The sequence below is a fragment of the Pipistrellus kuhlii genome, unplaced genomic scaffold (assembly GCF_014108245.1).
Source record: "Pipistrellus kuhlii isolate mPipKuh1 unplaced genomic scaffold, mPipKuh1.p scaffold_m20_p_134, whole genome shotgun sequence".
Classification (NCBI taxonomy): Eukaryota; Metazoa; Chordata; class Mammalia; order Chiroptera; family Vespertilionidae; genus Pipistrellus; species Pipistrellus kuhlii.
The window spans coordinates 140,832-159,930 of NW_023425443.1; the positions used below are offsets into that span (position 1 = coordinate 140,832).

General features: G+C 53.5%; 1 protein-coding gene across 2 annotated transcripts in view; it reads left to right on the top strand.

Moving 5' to 3' along the window:
• The window catches only part of MTHFS (methenyltetrahydrofolate synthetase), a 43,303-nt gene extending 26,344 nt beyond the window's left edge, over positions 1 to 16,959 (top strand). Inside the window, exon 3 of one of the 2 annotated variants that reach the window (XM_036436314.2) lies at positions 16,504 to 16,959. In XM_036436314.2, coding sequence (XP_036292207.1) covers positions 16,504 to 16,730 — 227 coding nt within the window. In that variant the 3' untranslated portion in view covers positions 16,731 to 16,959. The remainder of the gene's footprint in view (positions 1 to 16,503) is intronic. The other variant, XM_036436313.2, reaches the window with a different exon arrangement.
• Positions 16,960 to 19,099: the final 2,140 nt, after the last annotated feature.

Here is a 19,099-nt window from a genome sequence, read left to right on the forward strand (position 1 = left end):
TCTTTCCTCTCAATGTAGTTGCATTTCCAGGTCTAAACATGAGCGCAGGCCGAAACCGGTGTGGCTCAGTGGATAGAGCGTCGGTCTGCGGACTGAAAGGTCCCGGGTTCGATACCGGTCAAGGGCATGTACATTGGTTGCAGGCACATCCCCGGTGGTAGGGGGTGTGCACGAGGCAGCTGGTCAATGTTTCTCTCTCATCTAGCTCTCTATCCCTCTCCCTTCCTCTCTGCAAAAAATCAATAAAATATATTTAATAAAATAAACATGAGCGCAGGCATTCACGTACGGCTTTTAGCACGTCGTCTCGCACATGTGAGCTGTTCGTGTAGCTATTATTAACTCTGAGCAAGGCACCGAGAAGTATTCGTTATGCAATCAACGCATTGCCTGTCGAGTGTGATACATTTTGATAATTTCCAGCAAACACGTCTGCGCATCTGCTTTGTGTCAGACACCTCGTTAGCTCGGGAAAGAGAGCGTCCAGGCCTTCCCAGGGCCCGGCTGTCGCTGGGGAGACAGAAGAATGTGTACATAGAATCAGCATCCCCACCTCTTAACATCTGTCAGATGCAAGTGTGAAATTAAAATGTACAGAATACTAGAGGCCCAGTGTGCGAAATTCGTGCAGGGGGGTTCCTCAGCCCAGCCTGCAGCCTCTCCAATCTGGGACCTCTTGGGGGATGTCCAACTGCTGGCTTAGGCCTGTGGGATCGGGCCTACATCGGCAATCGGACATCTCTCTCGCAATTCGGGACTGCTGGCTCCTAACAGCTCACCTGCCTGCCTGCCTGCTTGATCACCCCTAACCACTTACCTGCCTGTCTCATCGCCCCTAACCACTTCTGCCTCGGCCCCCGCTGCCTGGGCTTCGTCCGGAATGATGTCCAGAAGGTCGTTCGGCTATCCGGTCTAATTAGCATATTACACTTTTATTATTATAGATAATACAGAAACCCAGTGCTTGAGCCTGATTAGAAAAAGTCAGCTCCAACCTGGTTGCCCCTCCTCCACAGCATTATCCGCACGGTTTTCCCGACACAGGTCCCTCTCTCACCCGTGCTCCTCCCTGCAGGTACGCAGCGGGTAGCAGGCCGTCCCTGTTGCTTCTCTTGACTGCCGTCTGCACGCTGGCCCTCTCGCTATTACAGAGTCCACGTAGGCGGCCTCCGCGCTTCCTTATCTCCCAGTATCCCGTTCCGCCGAGGATTTTTCCTCGCGTCAGCAGCTCGGCGCTAAAGCATCCATCCAGCTTTGTGTGCCGGGAACAAGCTGATTAGAGCTGATTGTCAGCGGTGTGGCTTATGCAGCCAATTTATCTTCCTGGTTAGCTCACATTAGCATGGCCTAGAAAACGGCGAGGTGTCCTCCGGGGCGATAAGTTCCTCAGCACAAATGTCACACACGCTGTTTCTGTGTTAGGATTTTTTAAAAATCGACTGGAGAGAGATTTGTTGTTCCACTCGTTCATACATTAATCAGTCGGTCCTTGTCTGTGCCCTGACCGGGGACTGAGCCCACAACCTTGGCATAGCAGGACGATGCTCTAACCAACTGAGCTACCCAGCTAGGGCCCTGTTTTTATTTATTTACTAGAGGCCCGGTGCACAAAATGCATGCACGGGGGGCCCCCCTCAGCCCAGCCTGCACCTTCTCCAATTTGGGACCCCTCGAGTGATGTCCCAGGGATCGGGCCTAAACCAGCAGTCAGACATACCTCTCACAATCATAGAATCTGGTTCCTAATCGCTCACTTGCCCGCCTGCCTGATCGCCCCTAACTGCCCCCTCTGCCAGCCTGGTCACCCCTAACTGCCCCCCCCCGTCAGCCTGGTTGTCCCCAACTGCTCCCCCCTGCCAGTCTGGTCACCCCTCACAGCCTCCTCCCACTCCCCCACGGGCCTGGTTGCCCCACGCAGCCTGCTGTTCAATCATTTGGTTGTCCCTCACACCCCTGGTTGTAGGCTGCCATCTTGTGAGGATGTGAGGGTTAATTTGCATATTACCTCTATTATATAGGATTTTTTTTTTTTCCAGAGAAGAAGGGAGAGGGAGAGAGAGATAGAAACATCAGTGATGAGAAAGAACCATTGATCGGCTGCCTCCTGCACACCCCCTACTGGGTGCCCTTGACTGGAATTGAACCTGGGACCCTTCAGTCCGCAGGCCGATGCTCTATCCACTGGGCCACACCAGCCGGGGCTAGGGCCCCATTTTCTTGTGATGTGTACAGCAAAGCATCAGATTGGTAGATGAAGATTGGTAGAGACCTAAACATCCACAGAAGGGTGAGCTTTGGCGGTGGCCAGGTCAGTGTCGTTAGGATCCCCCTGTCTCTGACCTTGGACTCCGCTCCATACCCCTGCCGGCTGCGGACTGGCGTCGCGGCTGGACGAGAGGATGGGACGGACAGGCAGAGTGCAGGTGACCCCTGTGAGGATGCCGGGGTCCTTGCCCTGTTACCAGCACCGCCGTGGTGTTACCCATAATGCCCTGGGGAGACTGACACCGCTGTCCCCCAGCACTGTCTGACGTCGGGGAGAGTGACTTTTTTTTAAAATATATTTTGATTTTTTACAGAGAATGAGAGAGGGATAGAGAGTTAGAAACATCGATGAGAGAGAATCATCGATCAGCTGCCTCTCGCACATCCCCTACTGGGGATGTACCCGCAACCAAGTTCCATGCCCTTGACCGGAATCAAACCTGGGACCCTTCAGTCCGCAGACCAACACTCTATCCACTGAGCCACACCAGGTAGTGCCTCACCCATATTTTTAAAAACAAAGAGTTGGGCACTAGGTCTGAGTTTTCTTTTTTCTTTTTCTTTTTTAAACAGAATTTTCAGCACTTATTTAATAAATTCCATTCTTTATTTTTTTTTTAATATATTTTATTGATTTTGTAACATAGAGGAAGGGAGAGAGATAGAGAGTTAGAAACATCGATGAGAGAGAGTCATCGATCAGCTGCCTCTTGCACACCCCCTACTGGAGATATGCCCGCAACCAACGTACATGCCCTTGCCGGGAATCGAACCCGGGTCCCTTCAGTCCCCAAGCCGACGCTCTATCCACTGAGCCAAACCGGTTTCGGCTAGGTCTGAGTTTTCGAAGCCACCACGCAGGCCTCCCCTGGGCTGCCAGGTCAGCATGGGGCCCCTTTCGTCCCCAGAATTCTGGTTCGCTTTCCCAGGGGAGCCCTCGCGCTGAGTCAGGCGTCTCTAAAAGACACCGGTCATGTCCTAACCAGTTTGGCTCAATGGATAGAGCGTCGGCCTGCGGACTGAAAGGTCCCAGGTTCGATTCCGGTCAAGGGCATGTACCTGGGTTGCGGGCACATCCCCAGTTGGAGGTGTGCAGGAGGCAGCTGGTGAATGTTTCTCTCTCATTGATGTTTCTGACTCTCTAATCTTCTCCCTTCCTCTCTGTAAAAAATCAATTAAAATAAATATATTTAATAAATAAATTAATTAAATTAAATAAAAGACACCTGTCATAAGCTCAGGTTACACACACGCGCACACACACGCACACACACACACACACACACACACACACACACACACACACCCCGGCTATTTGATACACAGGGAAACACGCGGAGGAAGTTCCAAGGCTTACACGGGCACGGGGTCTCCCGCTCCAATGACCAGGGCCCCCTATGGCTTCCGCGGAGCCGTTCAAAATTGTCTGCTGCGTCTTGTGCAGCAGCACGCCAAGACCACATTCTCACGTCCCAGCAGCAGTTTGCTTGCTGTTAACTCCCAGCCCATTAAGATGCAAAGGCGCTTCCTTCGGGGGCTCCGGCCTGTTGTTCTCGCCCGCGTGGGTGAGCCCGCCCCACGCTCTCCTCACAAACGACATCCACCGAGGGCGCCATCCAGCACTGAAGTGTCATTACAAGGCTGACCCAGGCGGCCGAGAGTGCCTGCACGCAGCTCGTCAGCCATTCAGCTCCTCTCGCAATTCGCCTTTTATCTCATTACCTTTCCCCAGACCTCAGAAACGCCTCTTAGGTGCATGCACGTGTCCGTATATGTTCAGTCCAGGGAAGTGGCAGATGTTTAATTTTAAGAGCGGTTTGAAGTGAGAAAAAAAAGAAATGGTTTTTCGTTGCGTGTTCTCGCCATCGCACCTCAAGCTAGAGCAGTGAGACCTGCGTGTACATCATGGCCGTCATGGGGGTACGGGGCTGTGCTGTTCGTCCCCCTCCCCTTCCTCTTTATTTCCTTCTGCAATTTATTGGGGTGACATCCTGTAGAATAAAAGGCTAATATGCAAATTTCCCCCTTGACCAGGAGGTCATCCAGCAGGCAGGCCGGCCAACCATCCATGTCCCCGCCCCCTGGCCAGGCTGGCCGGACCCCACCCATGCACAAGTTCATGCACCAGGCCTAATAAGTGTGTGTGTGTGTGTATGCCACTCTCTAAGTGGCCAGGTTATTATGCATTCAGAGATCATGATAATCTGGCCACTCGGTGTGTATAAAGCCAAGCGACCTGAATGACCAGAATGACTGGTTGCTATAACACACAATGGGGCCCGCCAACTGGCCTGATTGGGGATGGGGCCGGCCTGTCAACCTCCTACAGCCCCTTTTCCCCCTACCCCCCTGCCCCCGCTGCCAGCCCTGCCCTCAATTTCCTTCCCTCCCTGAGAGGGGGTGTGGCCAGCCAGGCAACCTCCCATGGGCCCTCCTTCAGCTGGTCCCAGCCCCAATCAGCCCCACCCCCCAATTGGGGGCGGGCTGGCCAACCTCTTACAGCGCCCCCTGCCCCACAGAGATTGGGCCTAAACAGGCAGTCGAACATCCCCCAAGGGGAACTGGATTGTGAGAGGGTGCAGGCCAGGCTGTGGGGCTCTTCCCCCTAACGCCCCCCCCCATCCCTGTGCATGAATTTTGTGCACCGGGCCCCTAGTAAGTTCATAATTCCTCTCCCCTTTCGGCCTCGTGTGTCCCTCCTTCAGCGACCCTAACCTCATCACTTATACCCAGCCCTATCGACGTTACTTGTCTGTGTGCATTCAGCCCAGCCCAGTGTCTGCTCAGGTGCTTAATCCCTGGAGTTACCAGCAGCTCATTCTCTCCGGGCCCCTGCTCGTCAGACAGCGAGTGGTTAGCAGTGGCTGTTTCATAACTCCATTCCCTTGCATTTTGATTGAGCTGCAAATCCTCAGAATTTTTTTTTCCTTCTGCTTCCTTTTCCCCATCCAGGTGCTCTATCAGGATTTAGAGAACATTTAGGGTTTTAAGAGCAAGCTTATCTCCCCCCTGCTCCCCCAGAAGACTTACTGAAGCAGATAGAAGGGCAGCTGGAGGGACAAAAGCCCTCGGAGCTTTTAGGAAAGGCCGTCATATGAAAAGCGGCCGCTATTATTCCCAAGTAGCAGGCCACCTTATCGCGGGCCGCAGTGAAAAGATCTGTGCTCCAGGCACAGCCCATCCGAGCCCACGAGGAGCCCTCCGAGGCCGGTGAGGAGAGCGAGCAGGAGAAATAGAACGTGCTTATGGCTTCATTTCAGGTAAATGTGCCCGTTTGGCCAGCCTCAGTAAAGCAAATGGTGGAGCCCCGGCCGGTGTGGCTCAGTGGATAGAGCGTCGGCCTGCGGACTGAAGGGTCCCGGGTTCGATTCCGGTCAAGGGCATGGACCTTGGTTGCGGGCACATCCTCAGGAGGCAGATGATGGATGTTTCTAACTCTTTCTCCCTCTCCCTTCCTCTCTGTAAACAATCAATGAAATATATATATATATATTTTTTTTCTTTTTAATATATATTTTATTGAGTTTTTACAGAGAGGAAGAAAGAGGGATAGAAAGAAAGCTAGAAACATTTATGAGAGAGAAACATAGACAAGCTGCCTCTTGCACCCCCCTCACTGGGGATGTGCCCGCAACCAAGGTCCATGCCCTTGACTGGAATCGAACCCAGGACCTTTCAGTCCGCAGACCAACGCTCTGTCCACTGAGCCAAACTGGTTTCGGCATAAAAATATATTTTAAAAAAAAAATTAAAAAACAAAACTAATGGCAGAGGCTGCTGTCAGGGCTTCGGAGCCGGGCCTTGCTCTGATTGCGTGCCCCTTAATGATGAGAGTTTATCACCTAAAAAGCGAGAAAGGAGGGCCAGGAGCACCCCCGCATCCCGGTGTCTGAAGAAACCCGCCTCGCTGCTCTCGGGAGTCCCCAGGCATTGCTCTCCTTCCGAAGCACGGGGCTGCCGGCCAGACTCAACCGCACTGGCCCCACCCCTCAGGGCGTGCTTTCCGTGGTTTTTTTAAAATATATTTTATTGATTTTTTACAGAGAGGAAGAGAGAGGGATAGAGAGTTAGAAACATCGATGAGAGAGAAACATTGACCAGCTGCCTCTTGCACACCCCTCACTGGGGATGTGCCCGCAACCAAGGTACATGCCCTTGACCGGAATCGAACCCGTGACCCTTCAGTCCGCAGACCAACGCTCTATCCACTGAGCCAAACCAGTTTCGGCAGCTTTCCGTGTTTTTTCATCCTCACCTGAGGATAGGATTTTCAGAGAGTGTGTGTCTGTGATAAAGACAGCTGAATCCACCGCAGCTGGGTGAAGATTAAAACATAAATTAAAGAATAAATAGCCCTAACTGGTGTTGCTCAGTGGATAGAGCCTCGGCCTGCGGTCTGAAGGGTCCCGGGTTTGATTTGTCAAGAGCATGTACCTTGGTTGCGGGCACATCCCCAGCAGGGGGTGTGCAGGAGGCAGCGGATGGATGTTTCTCTTTCATCGATGTTTCTAACTCTCTCTCTCTCTCTCTCTTCCTTCCTCTTTGTAAAAAAAATCAATAAAATATATATTTTTAAGAAAGACAGCTTAACCACACACACACAGCCCCCAGGGAGATGCATTTTGGTCAGGATCTGTGGCACAGAATAAGCTGAAGTCGAGTTTTCCTTTTCTTTTTTCTTTCTTTATTGATTTTTTTACAGAGATGAAGGGAGAGAGCTAGAAACGTTGATGAGAGAGAAACATCCACCAGCTGCCTCTTGCACACCCCCTACTGGGGATGTGCCCGCAACCAAGGTACATGCCCTTGACCGGAATCGAACCAGGGACCTTTCAGTCCGCAGACCGACGCTCTATCACTGAGCCAAACCGGTTTTGGCTCCTTTTCTCTTTTAACTTTTGTAGACGCCGTAAAGCTGGCTCAGCGAACTCTTTGTCAAGGGCCTGAGAGCTCATATCTGGGCTCTGCTTGTGCACTGTCTGGTGGGCGATTCAGTGCTGCTGTGTCAACAGGAGGCAGGGTGAGGCGGTGGCCAGGCTGGGCTCTCAGCCAGTCACCCTCACCCCTCTGCTTGAGTGTTGGGACCCCCACTTCTCTTCTGGTCCTTGGTGTGTCTTGTGCTTTCTTAAATATATTTTTATTGCCCAGCTGGTATGGCTCAGCAGTTGAGCCAGGAGCCAGGAGGTCACTGGTTCGATTCCCAGTCTGGGCACAGGCCCAGGTTGTGGGCTCCATCCCCAGTGGGGAACGTGCAGGAGGCAGTCGATTCCATGATTTCCTCTCATCATTGGTGTTTCCATCTCTTTCTCCCGGTTCCTCTCTGAAATCAATTAAAAATATATAAGTTTTAAAAATATTTTTATTGCCGAAACCGGTTTGGCTCAGCGGTAGAGCGTCGGTCTGCGGACTGAAAGGTCCCGGGTTCGATTCCGGTCAAGGGCATGTACCTTGGTTGCGGGCACATCCCCGATAGGGGGTGTGCAAGAGGCAGCTGGTCGATGTTTCTCTCTCATCGACATTTCTAGCTCTCTGTCCCTCTCTCCTCCTCTCTGTAAAAAATCAATAAAATATATTTAAAAAAAATAAAAATAAAAAAATAAAAATAAAAATATTTTTATTGATTTTTAGAGAGAGAGGAAGGGAAAGGGAGAGAAAGATAGAAACATCAATGACAGAAAGTCATCTCTCCCTTGTAGGTAATTAACTGCTTTTCTCTTGCTGCTTTTAATATTTTCTCTTTGTCTTTTGCTCTTGGCATTTTAATTATGATGTGTCTTGGTGTGGTCCTCTTTGGATTCCTCTTGTTTGGGGTTCTGTGTGCTTCCTGGACTTGTAAGTCTATTTCTTTCACCAGGTGGAGGGCGTTTTCTGTCATTATTTCTTCAAATAGGTTTTCAGTATCTTGTTCTCTCTCTTCTTCTGGCACCCCCATAATTCTGATGTTGGTACGCTTAAAGTTGTCCCAGAGGCTCCTTACAGTATCTTCAAATTTTTTATTCTTTTTGCTTTTTGCTCTTCTGCTTGAGTTTTTTGTTGTTGTTGTTGTTGTTTGTTTCTTTGTATTTCAAATCTTTGACTTGATTCTTGTGTTCCTCTAGTCTGCTGTTGGGTCTCTGTATAATATTTATTTCAGTCAGTGTATGCTTAATTTCTAGTTGGTCCTTTTTCATATCCTCGAGAGTCTCGCTAAATTTATCAGCCTTTTCTAGGAAATTCTTGAAAAACTTTATAACCGTGGTTTTGAACCCTATATCCAGTTGTTTGTTCTCCTCCATTTCTTTTGTTTGTTATTTGTTTTTTTGTCTCCACATTTTCGCTGCTTCCCTGAGTTGGTAGGGTAGCTTTTGTGTGCTAGGTGTCCTTTATGGGCCAGTGGCTTGGCCTCCCAAGTTATTGGTACACCCCTTTGTGGACTGTGTGTGTACAGCCTTGTTGTAGTTAAGTCTTGGTTGTTGTTGGTATCACTGGGAGGGATTGACCTCCAGGCCAACTGGCTGTGAGGATCAGCTGTGTCTATGCCAGGAGACAGCCTTATAAGACCAGACTTGCAAAATTGCGAAAGCCTCTGTGCTCAGCTTGGATGGGGCGGAGTCTCAGGGCTGAGCAGACAGCCTTGGCTTCCTGTCAGCCCTGCCCTGTGTGCATGTCTCCAGACCTCTGCCTTCCACGGCTGCCCTGAGTTTCCGCCTGACAGTCCAGATTCCCCCATAAGAGCATGGGTCTCCAGGGCTCGCCCGGAACTGGGGTTCAGTGCAGTCGGAACTGGGGTTCAGTGCAGTCGGGGGCTTCCTTCCCCCTCCCGCCAGAGAAAGCCAGCCAGGCACTCAGCCGCCCTTCCTCTCCGCACGTGTGCCTCCGTACCCCAGCCCTTTGCGGCTCCTCTGATTCTCCGTGAGCTTTCCTCTTTCCTTCTAGCTGTAGAATTCCCACTCAGCCAGCTCTCCCGTGGTTCTGGACGATGTCCGTTCTGCCTTTTAGCTGTGGTTTTAAAAACTGTCGCGTGAGGCAGCAGTTGAGGCGCTTCCCTATGCCGCCATCTTGCTTTCTCCCTCGCTTGCTATCTTTGAGAGGGGAGACAGCTGCCATCGTTGCTCACGGTGACGACGAGGATGATAAGAAAATAATGCAAACCCAGCGATCACTATCTGCCGACTGGCACTCCTTTAATAACGCTGGAGTTCCTCTCTGTGCACCACGCCAGCTAGCCTTCCAATGCAATAGCCAGCGCCCGGAGGGAAGCAGCTGGCGTGTCTGAAGTACGTCTTCGAGGGGAGACGGGAGGTTTGCTGAGTTTTCCTGAAAACCCTGCTTTTCGTAAAGGAAGATAGCGTCGTTCGGATCATAAAAACAAAACGGACTCAACAAAACAGAGAAATACAAAGAGGAAAACACACACAGCCGGTCCCCACACCCGGCGGTCAGCCGGGATCCATGGGGCAGTCTCTTCCCGGACCCGTCACGTGGCCCCTCCGCCCACTGTCCGTCCCCCCTGTCCGTCCCCCTCCCCCCGCCGCCCGCTCGCGCACGGAGGCGCTGTGTGTGGATGCGCAGGCGTCCTCGCCCTGGTTCGGGTTCTTCAGCCCCTGGAGGCGCAGGCGGGAGGGGAGGTGGAGGTGAGAGGCGTTAGTTCTCTGCTGGAGGGGGGAGGGAGAGGAGGGGGAGGTGGAGGTGAGAGGTGTTAATTCCCTGCTTTCCCACCCCCAGCACATCAGCCCCTCGCTGCCTGTCGCCATGAGAGGAGGGGGAAGTGGAGGTGAGAGGCATTTTAATTCCTTGCTGTCCCACCCCCAGCACATCAGCCCCTCGTTGCCTGTCGCCATGAGAGGAGGGGGAAGTGGAGGTGAGAGGTGTTTATTCCCTGCTGTCCCACCCCCAGCACATCAGCCCCTCGCTGGCAGTAGCCATGCCCCCTCCTCACACTTAAGCCTCAGGTCTGGGGGTGACCCAGGCCCTCCCCCCCCCCCCCCCCCCCCCCCCCCCCCCCCCCCCCGTGAACCCTCCGGGATAAAAGTGTGCTCTCATCCGGTGAGCGTGCCCCGCCCGCACGTGGCCCCGACGGACAGAAACAAGGTCATGTCTCATTTGAGTGACACCCAAAACACACACACACCTACACACACACACATACACACCCATTCATACCCGCGTGCGCACACACACACCCATACACACACCCACATATGCACATACCCACACACATACCCCACACACACACCTACACACGCACACACGCACACACATCCATTCATACCCCCCCCACACAAACCCATACACACACCCACATATACACACCCACACACACACACCTACACCCACACATACAGCCATATACACACACACCCCACACACACACCTACACACACACACACACCTATACCCACACACACACACACACACACACCTTCATACTCGCACACACACAAACCCATACACACACCCACATATACACACCCCCCACACACACCTACACACACACATACAGCCATATACGCCCACATACACACACACCTACACACACACGTATACCCACACACAACCTATACCCACACACACACACACACCCCTTCATACTTGCACACACACAAACCCATACACACACCCACATATACACACCCCCCACACACACCTACACACACACATACAGCCATATACGCCCACATACACACACCCCACACACACACCTACACACACACACACACCTACACCCACACATACAGCCATATACGCCCACATACACACACCCCACACACACACCTACACACACACACACACCTATACACACACACACACACACACACACCCTTCATACTCGCACACACACAAACCCATACACACCCACATATACACACCACCACACACACACACCTACACACACACATACAGCCATATACACCCACATACACACCCCTGCACACACAGCCACATATACACACACACACACACCCTCCACATGCAGCCACATATAGCCACACACACACACACACACCCGCACACACAGCCACACATACACCCGCACACACACATACACCCCCATACACACACTCTCCACATACAGCCACATATACACACACACAGCCACACATACACCCGCACACACACATACACCCCCATACACACACACACTCTCCACATACAGCCACATATACACACACACACACACACACACTCTCCACACACAGCCACATATACACCCACCCACCCACACACTCTCCACATACAGACACATACAGACACACACACACACACACACCCGCACACATAGCCACATATACACTCGCACACACACATACACCCCCATACACACACACACTCTCCACACACAGCCACACACACACACACACACACACTCTGCTCTCCCTCTCCAGGCCGGACCCGGAGCGCTGTGCCCGCCCAGGCGGTGACGGGCCGTGTCACCAGGGGGTGACAGCTCCTCAGGGCGCAGCCGCCCGTCGGAAGGAGAGGGAGGCTGGCACCTGCCCCGGTCGCCCCGGCTGCCAAGTGCATTAGCGCCGGCCTGGCAGCCGCTCCCGGGGCCGAAAGGGACTCTGAGGAGCCGTTCCTCTTCCTGGTGGGAAGCGGGGTCTCCTCCCGGGGCCTTTGTGCACGGGAAGGCCATGCGTGACGGGGAGGGGGGGCCATGCGTGACCGGGAGGGGGGCCATGCGTGACCGGGAGGGGAGGCCATGCGTGACCAGGAGGTCTGGCAGAATCCTGGGCCCCTGCTCTGCCCAGGCAGCCGGCTCCTGGCCCCTCCGGCCAGCACGTGTCCGCTGCCAGCAGGTGGCAGTAGAGAGCCTCACCGCCCGCCAGTGGTGCGGGCAGTAGACCTTGCCCACCCCCCCTCCGCCCTCCTTCCCGCCCCTCTCCCGCAGGAGCCTGCCTGCCTGCCAGGCTCCTGCCTGCCGCCTCCTTCCCGGACTGAAAACCGCAGCTGGGGGCACGGGCTGAACGATAGCCCGGCTCAGGAGCGCCGAGGCTTTCAGCGGGAGGAGGTTTGCAGAAACCGCCTCACCTCCCGCCGCCTGCCAGCCGGAGCCCTGATGCAGTCCCTGTGCTCCCTGGCGGGAACTCAGACCCTGTGGAAAGAAAGGGCTTTATAATGATGCAGAAGCGAACAGTCCTTCGGGTAGCAGGTCTTTAGTGGGTGGTTTTACTGCCGCGTGTCTGATTCTGGGTGGAGATTCCCCAAAGGCCAAAATGCACCGAGACCCAACGTACCAGAAAGAGCGGAGGAGCCTTCCCAATGTAAGGTTTTGTTTTAAAAATATATATATATTTTATTGACTTTTCACAGAGAGGAAGGGAGAGGGATAGAGAGCTAGAAACGTCAATGAGAGAATCATCGACCAGTTGCCTCCTGCACACCCCCCACCGGGGATGTGCCTGCAACCAAGGCACATGCCCTTGACCGGATTCAAACCCGGGACCTTTCAGTCCGCAAACCGACGCTCTATCCACTGAGCCACACCGGTTTCGGCACAATGTAAGGTTTTATAAAAAGTTAGCTGTCTCATTAGGCGGTCTAGTCCACTGGTCGGCAAACTCATTCGTCCACAGAGCCAAACATCAACAGCACAACGACTGACATTTCTCCGGAGAGCCACATTTTTTAAAAACGTAAACTTCTTCTAACACCACGTCTTCAACACAGACTCGCCCAGGCCGTGGTGTTTTGTGGAAGAGCCACCCTCCAGGGGCCAAAGAGCTGCCTGTGGCTCGCGAGCCGCGGTTTGCCGACCGCGGGTTTAGTGGAATCCTAAGAGCACTGTGAGTTTTCAGGGAAATACACTTTTTTTTTCTTTTTCTTTTTTATTGTTTCAAGTATTACAAATGGTAGTTCATATATCGTCTTTTTCCCCACAAATTGACGTTCCCCCAGCCCCCCCCCCCCCCGCGCACCCCAGTGTCTGTGTCCATTGGTTGTACTTATATGCATGCATACAAGTCCTTTGGTGATCTCTTACTTTCCCGCCCCGCCCCCAACCCTCCCCAGCCTTCCCGCTGTCATTTGACAGTCTGCCTCTGGATCTATTTTTTTTTTAAATATATATTTTATTGATTTTTTACAGAGAGGAAGGAAGAGAGAGAGAGAGCTAGAAATGTCGATGAGAGAGAAACACCCATCAGCTGCCTCTTGCACACCCCCTGCCGGGGATGTGCCTGCAACCAAGGTACATGCCCCTGACCGGAATCGAACCTGGGACCTTTCAGTCCTCAGGCCGACGCTCCATCCACTGAGCGAAACCGGTCTCGGCTGGATCTATTTTTGTTCATCAGTTTATAATGTTCTTTATTATCCATAAATGAGTGAGAGCCTGTGATATCTTTCTCCGCCTGGCTTATTTCGCTCAGCATAAAGTCCATCTGTGCTGCTGCCAATGGTAAAAGTGCCTCCTTCTTCACAGCAGCATAGTATTCCATTGTGGAGACGGACCACAGTTTCTATAATACACTCACCTGCTGACGGGCACCTCGCTGTTTCCAAATCTTAGCTGTGGTGGGTGGTGCTGCTATGAACATAGGGGTGCATATATCCTTTCTGATGGGTGTTTCTAGTTTCTTGGGATATATTCCTAGGAGTGGGATCACTGCGTCAAATGGGAGTTCCAGTTTCAGTTTTTTAAGGAAGCTCCATACTGTCCTCCACAGTGGCTGCCCCAGTCTGCATTCCCACCGGCAGTGCACGAGGGCTCCTTTTTCTCCGCATCCTCGCCAGCTCTTGTCGTGTGTTGATCTGTTGATGATAGAAAATCAGTTTCTAAAAGCCCCATTTTTACAGATAACCAGAGGTGCGGTCGGTTTGACGACCCGTCACAGGAAGGGTTGCGTGTCTCCCCTCGTGTGCAGTGCTGTGTCCCTCTGAGGAGGGGCTCTGAGCTGAGTTCCAGTCTGTTCTTCCGGGGCAGCCGTGAGCTTCAAGAACACAGTGGGGTTCTGAGAGCCCTGCCCCGGAGCTGCCCCGGATTCCTGGCTCTGCATTTTCTTCGAGGATTTCCGCTTCTCCATGTTTTCAATATACGTTACTGATTTTTTTACAGAGCGGAAGGGAGAGGGATAGAGAGTTAGAAACATCGACGAGAGAGAAATATCCATCAGCTGCCTCCTGCACACCCCCCACTGGGGATGTGCCCGCAACCTAGGACCATGCCCTTGACCGGAATCGAACCTGTGACTCTTGAGTCCGCAGGCCGACGCTCTATCCACTGAGCCGCACCGGCCAGGGCCTCTCTGTACTTCCGGACTCGCTTTTGAGGAAGAGGCAGAGACTGTGCCTGGCTTTGGGGTGGAGATGACACAGGCGTGCTTTAGGCTAACTGACCTTCACCACCTCCCTCCCAGGACTTCACACGGTCGTGGGCAGAGCTGCCCGGTGGGGAGCACGTCGGGGGGGCGAGGTCTGAGTGTGCAAGCCGCTGGCCACCCCAAGGGAGAAAGATGAGCCGGCTGGGGCCAGGATGGGCCTAGACAGCAGGTGTGCCCAGCAAGGTCATGACAGTCACATGATGGGCTCTGGCGAGCAGGGCGGCAGGCGTGTGCTGGGAGCTCACCTCGCCGTTCTCCTGGTCATCGGCACAGCTGCTGAGAGAACAACCCGTTCCAGAGAGTTCTCGGCTCCCGCCTGCGTGTCCCGGCCAGCAGGGCTGAGGAGTGCCCCGTCCGCATGCCTAGAGGTCAGCCAGGAGCCCCGTGGCAGCCCGCAGGGGTCCAAGCCCCGGACAGGAGGCTGGGCCGGCAGGACGGAGTGTCCCCGGAGTGTGAGGACACCGGGTCAGACATGCGATGTGGCTCTTGATCTCCATCCGCTCCCTGCCCGCGGCTGCAGGGCCCCTTCCTGGGCCTCCCAGGCCCGTGGTTCTCCCCCGTGACCTCCATCTTTCTGCACGGCCCCCCCCCCTCCCCGCCTCTCACAGCGCTGGGAGCCCCGCTGGCTGCTCTGTCCGGCTGCTGCTGTGGCCACTTCCGGTCCCTGTGTGCCCCGAGGGATCCAGCCGGGAGCCGGGTCTGCAGCCTCGATCCTGTCCTTCAGGAATGGCTCCGAGGAGATCAGAGCCAGCCCTCGCGTCGGCCCGGGACGGCTGACCACCTGTTCCGGCTTTCTTTTTTATATATATATATATATCTTATTGATTGTTTACAGAGAGGGAGATGAAGAGAGAGAGAAACATCGATGAGAGAGAAGCATTGATCAGCTGCCTCCTGCACACCGCCAACTGGGGATGTGCCCGCAACCAAGGTTCATGCCCTTGACCGGAATCGAACCTGGGACCCTTCACTCCACAGGCCGATGCTCTATCCATTGAGCCACACCAGTCAGGGCTGGTCTGGCTTTCTTATGCCCTCCTCCCAACCCCTCCAGGGGTCACATTCTGGGATACGGGCTCCCCTGCCAGGCCCGTGTGTAGGATCACCCGAGGCTTAAACAGAGAAAGGAAGGAAGAAACAAGATCCTAGGCCCTGCCCTGACCAGTGTGGCTCAGTGGGTAGAGCGTCGGCCTGCAGACTGAAGGGTCCCGGGTTCGATTCCGTTCAAGGGCATGGACCTTTTTGCGGGCACATCCCCAGTAGGGGGCGTGCAGGTGGCAGCTAATGGATGTTTCTCTCTCATCGATGTTTCTAACTCTCTCTCCCTCTCCTTCCTCTCTGTAAAAAATCAATGAAATATATTTTTAAAATAATTTTTAAAAGATCGTCGGCCTTGTCCTTGGCATCGCCGAGCTCGGTTGTGGCCGGGCTGGGTCTGACGTTTATGCCATGACCTGCAATCAGGACACGGAGCCCTGGCGGGCGGGGATGGGCCTGCTGAGGGGCCGGTCGTGTTTCTCTCCTCCTTTGTCCAACCCGGGCCTCGTGGGTCTTAAGAGTGATCACGTGTTTCCGTAGACATCAGAGGAAGTTGTCACTAAAAACAAAACGCAGCCGGTGTGGCTCAGTGGATAGAGCGTCGGCCTGTGGACTGAAGGGTCCCGGGTTCGATTCCGGTCAGGGGCATGGACCTTGGTTGCGGGCACATCCCCGGTGGGGGCTGTGCAGGGGGCAGCTGATGGATGTTTCTCTCTCATCGATGTTTCTAGCTCTCTATCCCCTCTCTCTTCCTCTCTGCAAAAAAAAAAAAATCAATAAAAGATATAAAAATAAATTTAAAAAAATTAAATAAAAATAAAAACCAAACGCAGTCCTCCCAGGGGTGTCCGTCTCCCCGAAGCCGCTCACCCCCATCCGTGCGCTCCTCTCCCCGCAGGCGGCCTGGACCTCATCTTCATGCCCGGCCTCGGGTTCGACCGGCACGGCCACCGGCTGGGCCGGGGCCGCGGCTACTACGACGCCTACCTGAGCCGCTGCGAGCAGCACCAGCGGGCGAAGCCCTACACGCTGGCCCTGGCGTTCAGGGAGCAGATCTGCGCCCAGGTCCCCGTGGACGAGCATGACGTGAAGGTGGACGAGGTCCTCTACGAAGACGCCCCCTGAGCCCCGCCCCGCAGCCCGAGAGGGGGGCACGGGGGACAGGCGTGTCCCGCCGGGGGCCCGTCAGCACCGCACCCCACCGGGAGCCCGGGCTGCACCGCGGCGATCATTATAAGATACCTGTCCCCAGACCACCTTTAAAAACGGATAGAGCTGCCCTGGCCGGTGTGGCTCAGTGGGTAGAGCGTCGGCCTGCCGACCGAAGGGTCCCAGGTTCGATTCCCAGGTTTCGGGCTCGATCCCCAGAGTGGAGCGTGCAGGAGGCAGCCGATCCATGATTCTCTCTCATCATTGATTTTTTTTTTTCTCTCTCTCTCTCTCTCCCTCTCCCTTCCTCTCTGAAATCAATAAAAAATATTTTTAAAAAAATAGAGCTAAAAATGAGGAACATTTGTTAATAACAGGAACAATACAGATTTATTTTAAAATAGATAAATAAAAAGGAAAAGTGAGGCCAGAATGATAAAATAAAAATAATAATAATAATAGAGCCAAAACCGGTGTGGCTCAGTGGATAGAGCGTCGGCCTCCGGACTGAAAGGTCCCAGGTTCGATTCTGGTCAGGGGCATGAACCTGGGTTGCGGGCACATCCCCAGTAGGGGGAAAGGGGGTGCAGGAGGCAGCTGATCAATGATTCTCTCTCATCGGTGTTTCTAACTCTCTATCCCTCTCTCTTCCTCTCTGTAAAAAAATCAATAAAGTATATTAATAAATAAATAAAAGAAAAGAAAATGGAGGCCCTTGTCATAGGATTTCGAGCTTCATTTCCAGGTTCGAACATGAGTAGTCGAACTCTCTGCTGTTCAGTGTAAGGAAATATTTGTGAGGACCTTGCTCTGGCTCCGGGAGGGAGGGGGGTGAACTCCGGGGAGCGGGCGCTGTCCAGGGTCCTGCCTTGGGCCCGCTGCCTTGGCAGGTGTGTGCACGCTCACCAGGACCAGTGATGTGCTTCAGGCACAGGGATCCTCAGGAACATCACTGCTCACACTTCCTTAGCTGACTGGGCTTACCATGGGGTGTTTCAGATACATACACACACGCAGTGGCCAGATGATGATGATGCTCTCCAAACGCATAACAATCTGGCCACTCTGTGTAGATCCTTCCTATAGAATAAAAGGCTAATGTGCACATGGTCCCCTCGACCCGGAGTTCCGCCAGCAGGCAGGCCGGCCCACCGCCCACGTCCCCTCCCCCTGGCCAGGCTGGCCGGACCCCACCCATGCACGAATGCATGCACCGGGCCTCTAATACAAATATACAATATATCAGTATATTATACACTGAGTGGTCAGATTATTGTTATGTCCAGAGATCATAGTAATCTGGCCGCTCAATGTATATGTGTTTTGATAACTTTTTTAAAAAATATATATTTTTATTGATTTTTACAGAGAGGAAGAGAGAGGGATAGAGAGTTAGAAACGTCGATGAGAGAGAAACATCGACCAGCTGCCTCTTGCACGCCCCCTACAGGGGATGTGCCCGCAACCAACGTACATGCCCCTGACCGGAATCGAACCCTGGACCTTTCAGTCCGCAAACCAACACTCTACCACTGAGCCAAACCGGTTTCGGCTGTATATGTGTTTTGGATCAGTTAATGGAATATATTCAGGATATTTTCATCTATGCTCTTTGGATGATAGCTTATGATTTGATGTTTAAGCTACAAAAGTGGGGGGGGGGGACACTTTAAAAATGTCCTCTGGCCGAAACCCATGTTGCTCAGTGGATAGAGCATCGGCCTGCGGACTGAAGGGTCCCAGGTTCGATTCCGGTCAAGGGCATGTACCTTGGTTGTGGGCACATCCCCAATGGGGGGTGTGCAGGAGGCGGCTGATCGGTGTTTCTCATTGATGTTTCTGACTCTCTGTTCCTCTCTTCCTCTCTGTAAAAAAATCAATAAAATATATATGTTTTTAAATGCCCTCTGACCTCACGTGGGACCTTCCCAGCGCAGCGTGCACCGTGGGAGGCGGGAGGGAGACCGTTCTGTGAGCTGCGAGGTCCCATGACCTTGCTGCTGACACGTCGGAGGGGTGACTTCCCCCGTGAGGTCAGGTGCCATGCTCACAGCGCTGACCGGGCGATGGGTCCACACTGGGTAACCAGTCAGCTCTGAGCCGCTGCGGGTCTGGCAGCTTTAGCTCCTCCCGCCAAAGGGGTGCCCCACGCCCCGCCCCAGCCTCTCCCGTGCAGGCAGGTGCTGGGGCTGCAGGGCCTCCCAGAACGGGGCGCCCCCCCGCCCCAGGGTCCCCTTGTGGGCCGAGGTCCCTGTGCAGAATGTGAAAAGCCATGGCCAGCTTGGCTCTCAGGTTCAAAGACTTGGAGAAAGAGCTGACAGACAAACTGACACACAAGACAGGAA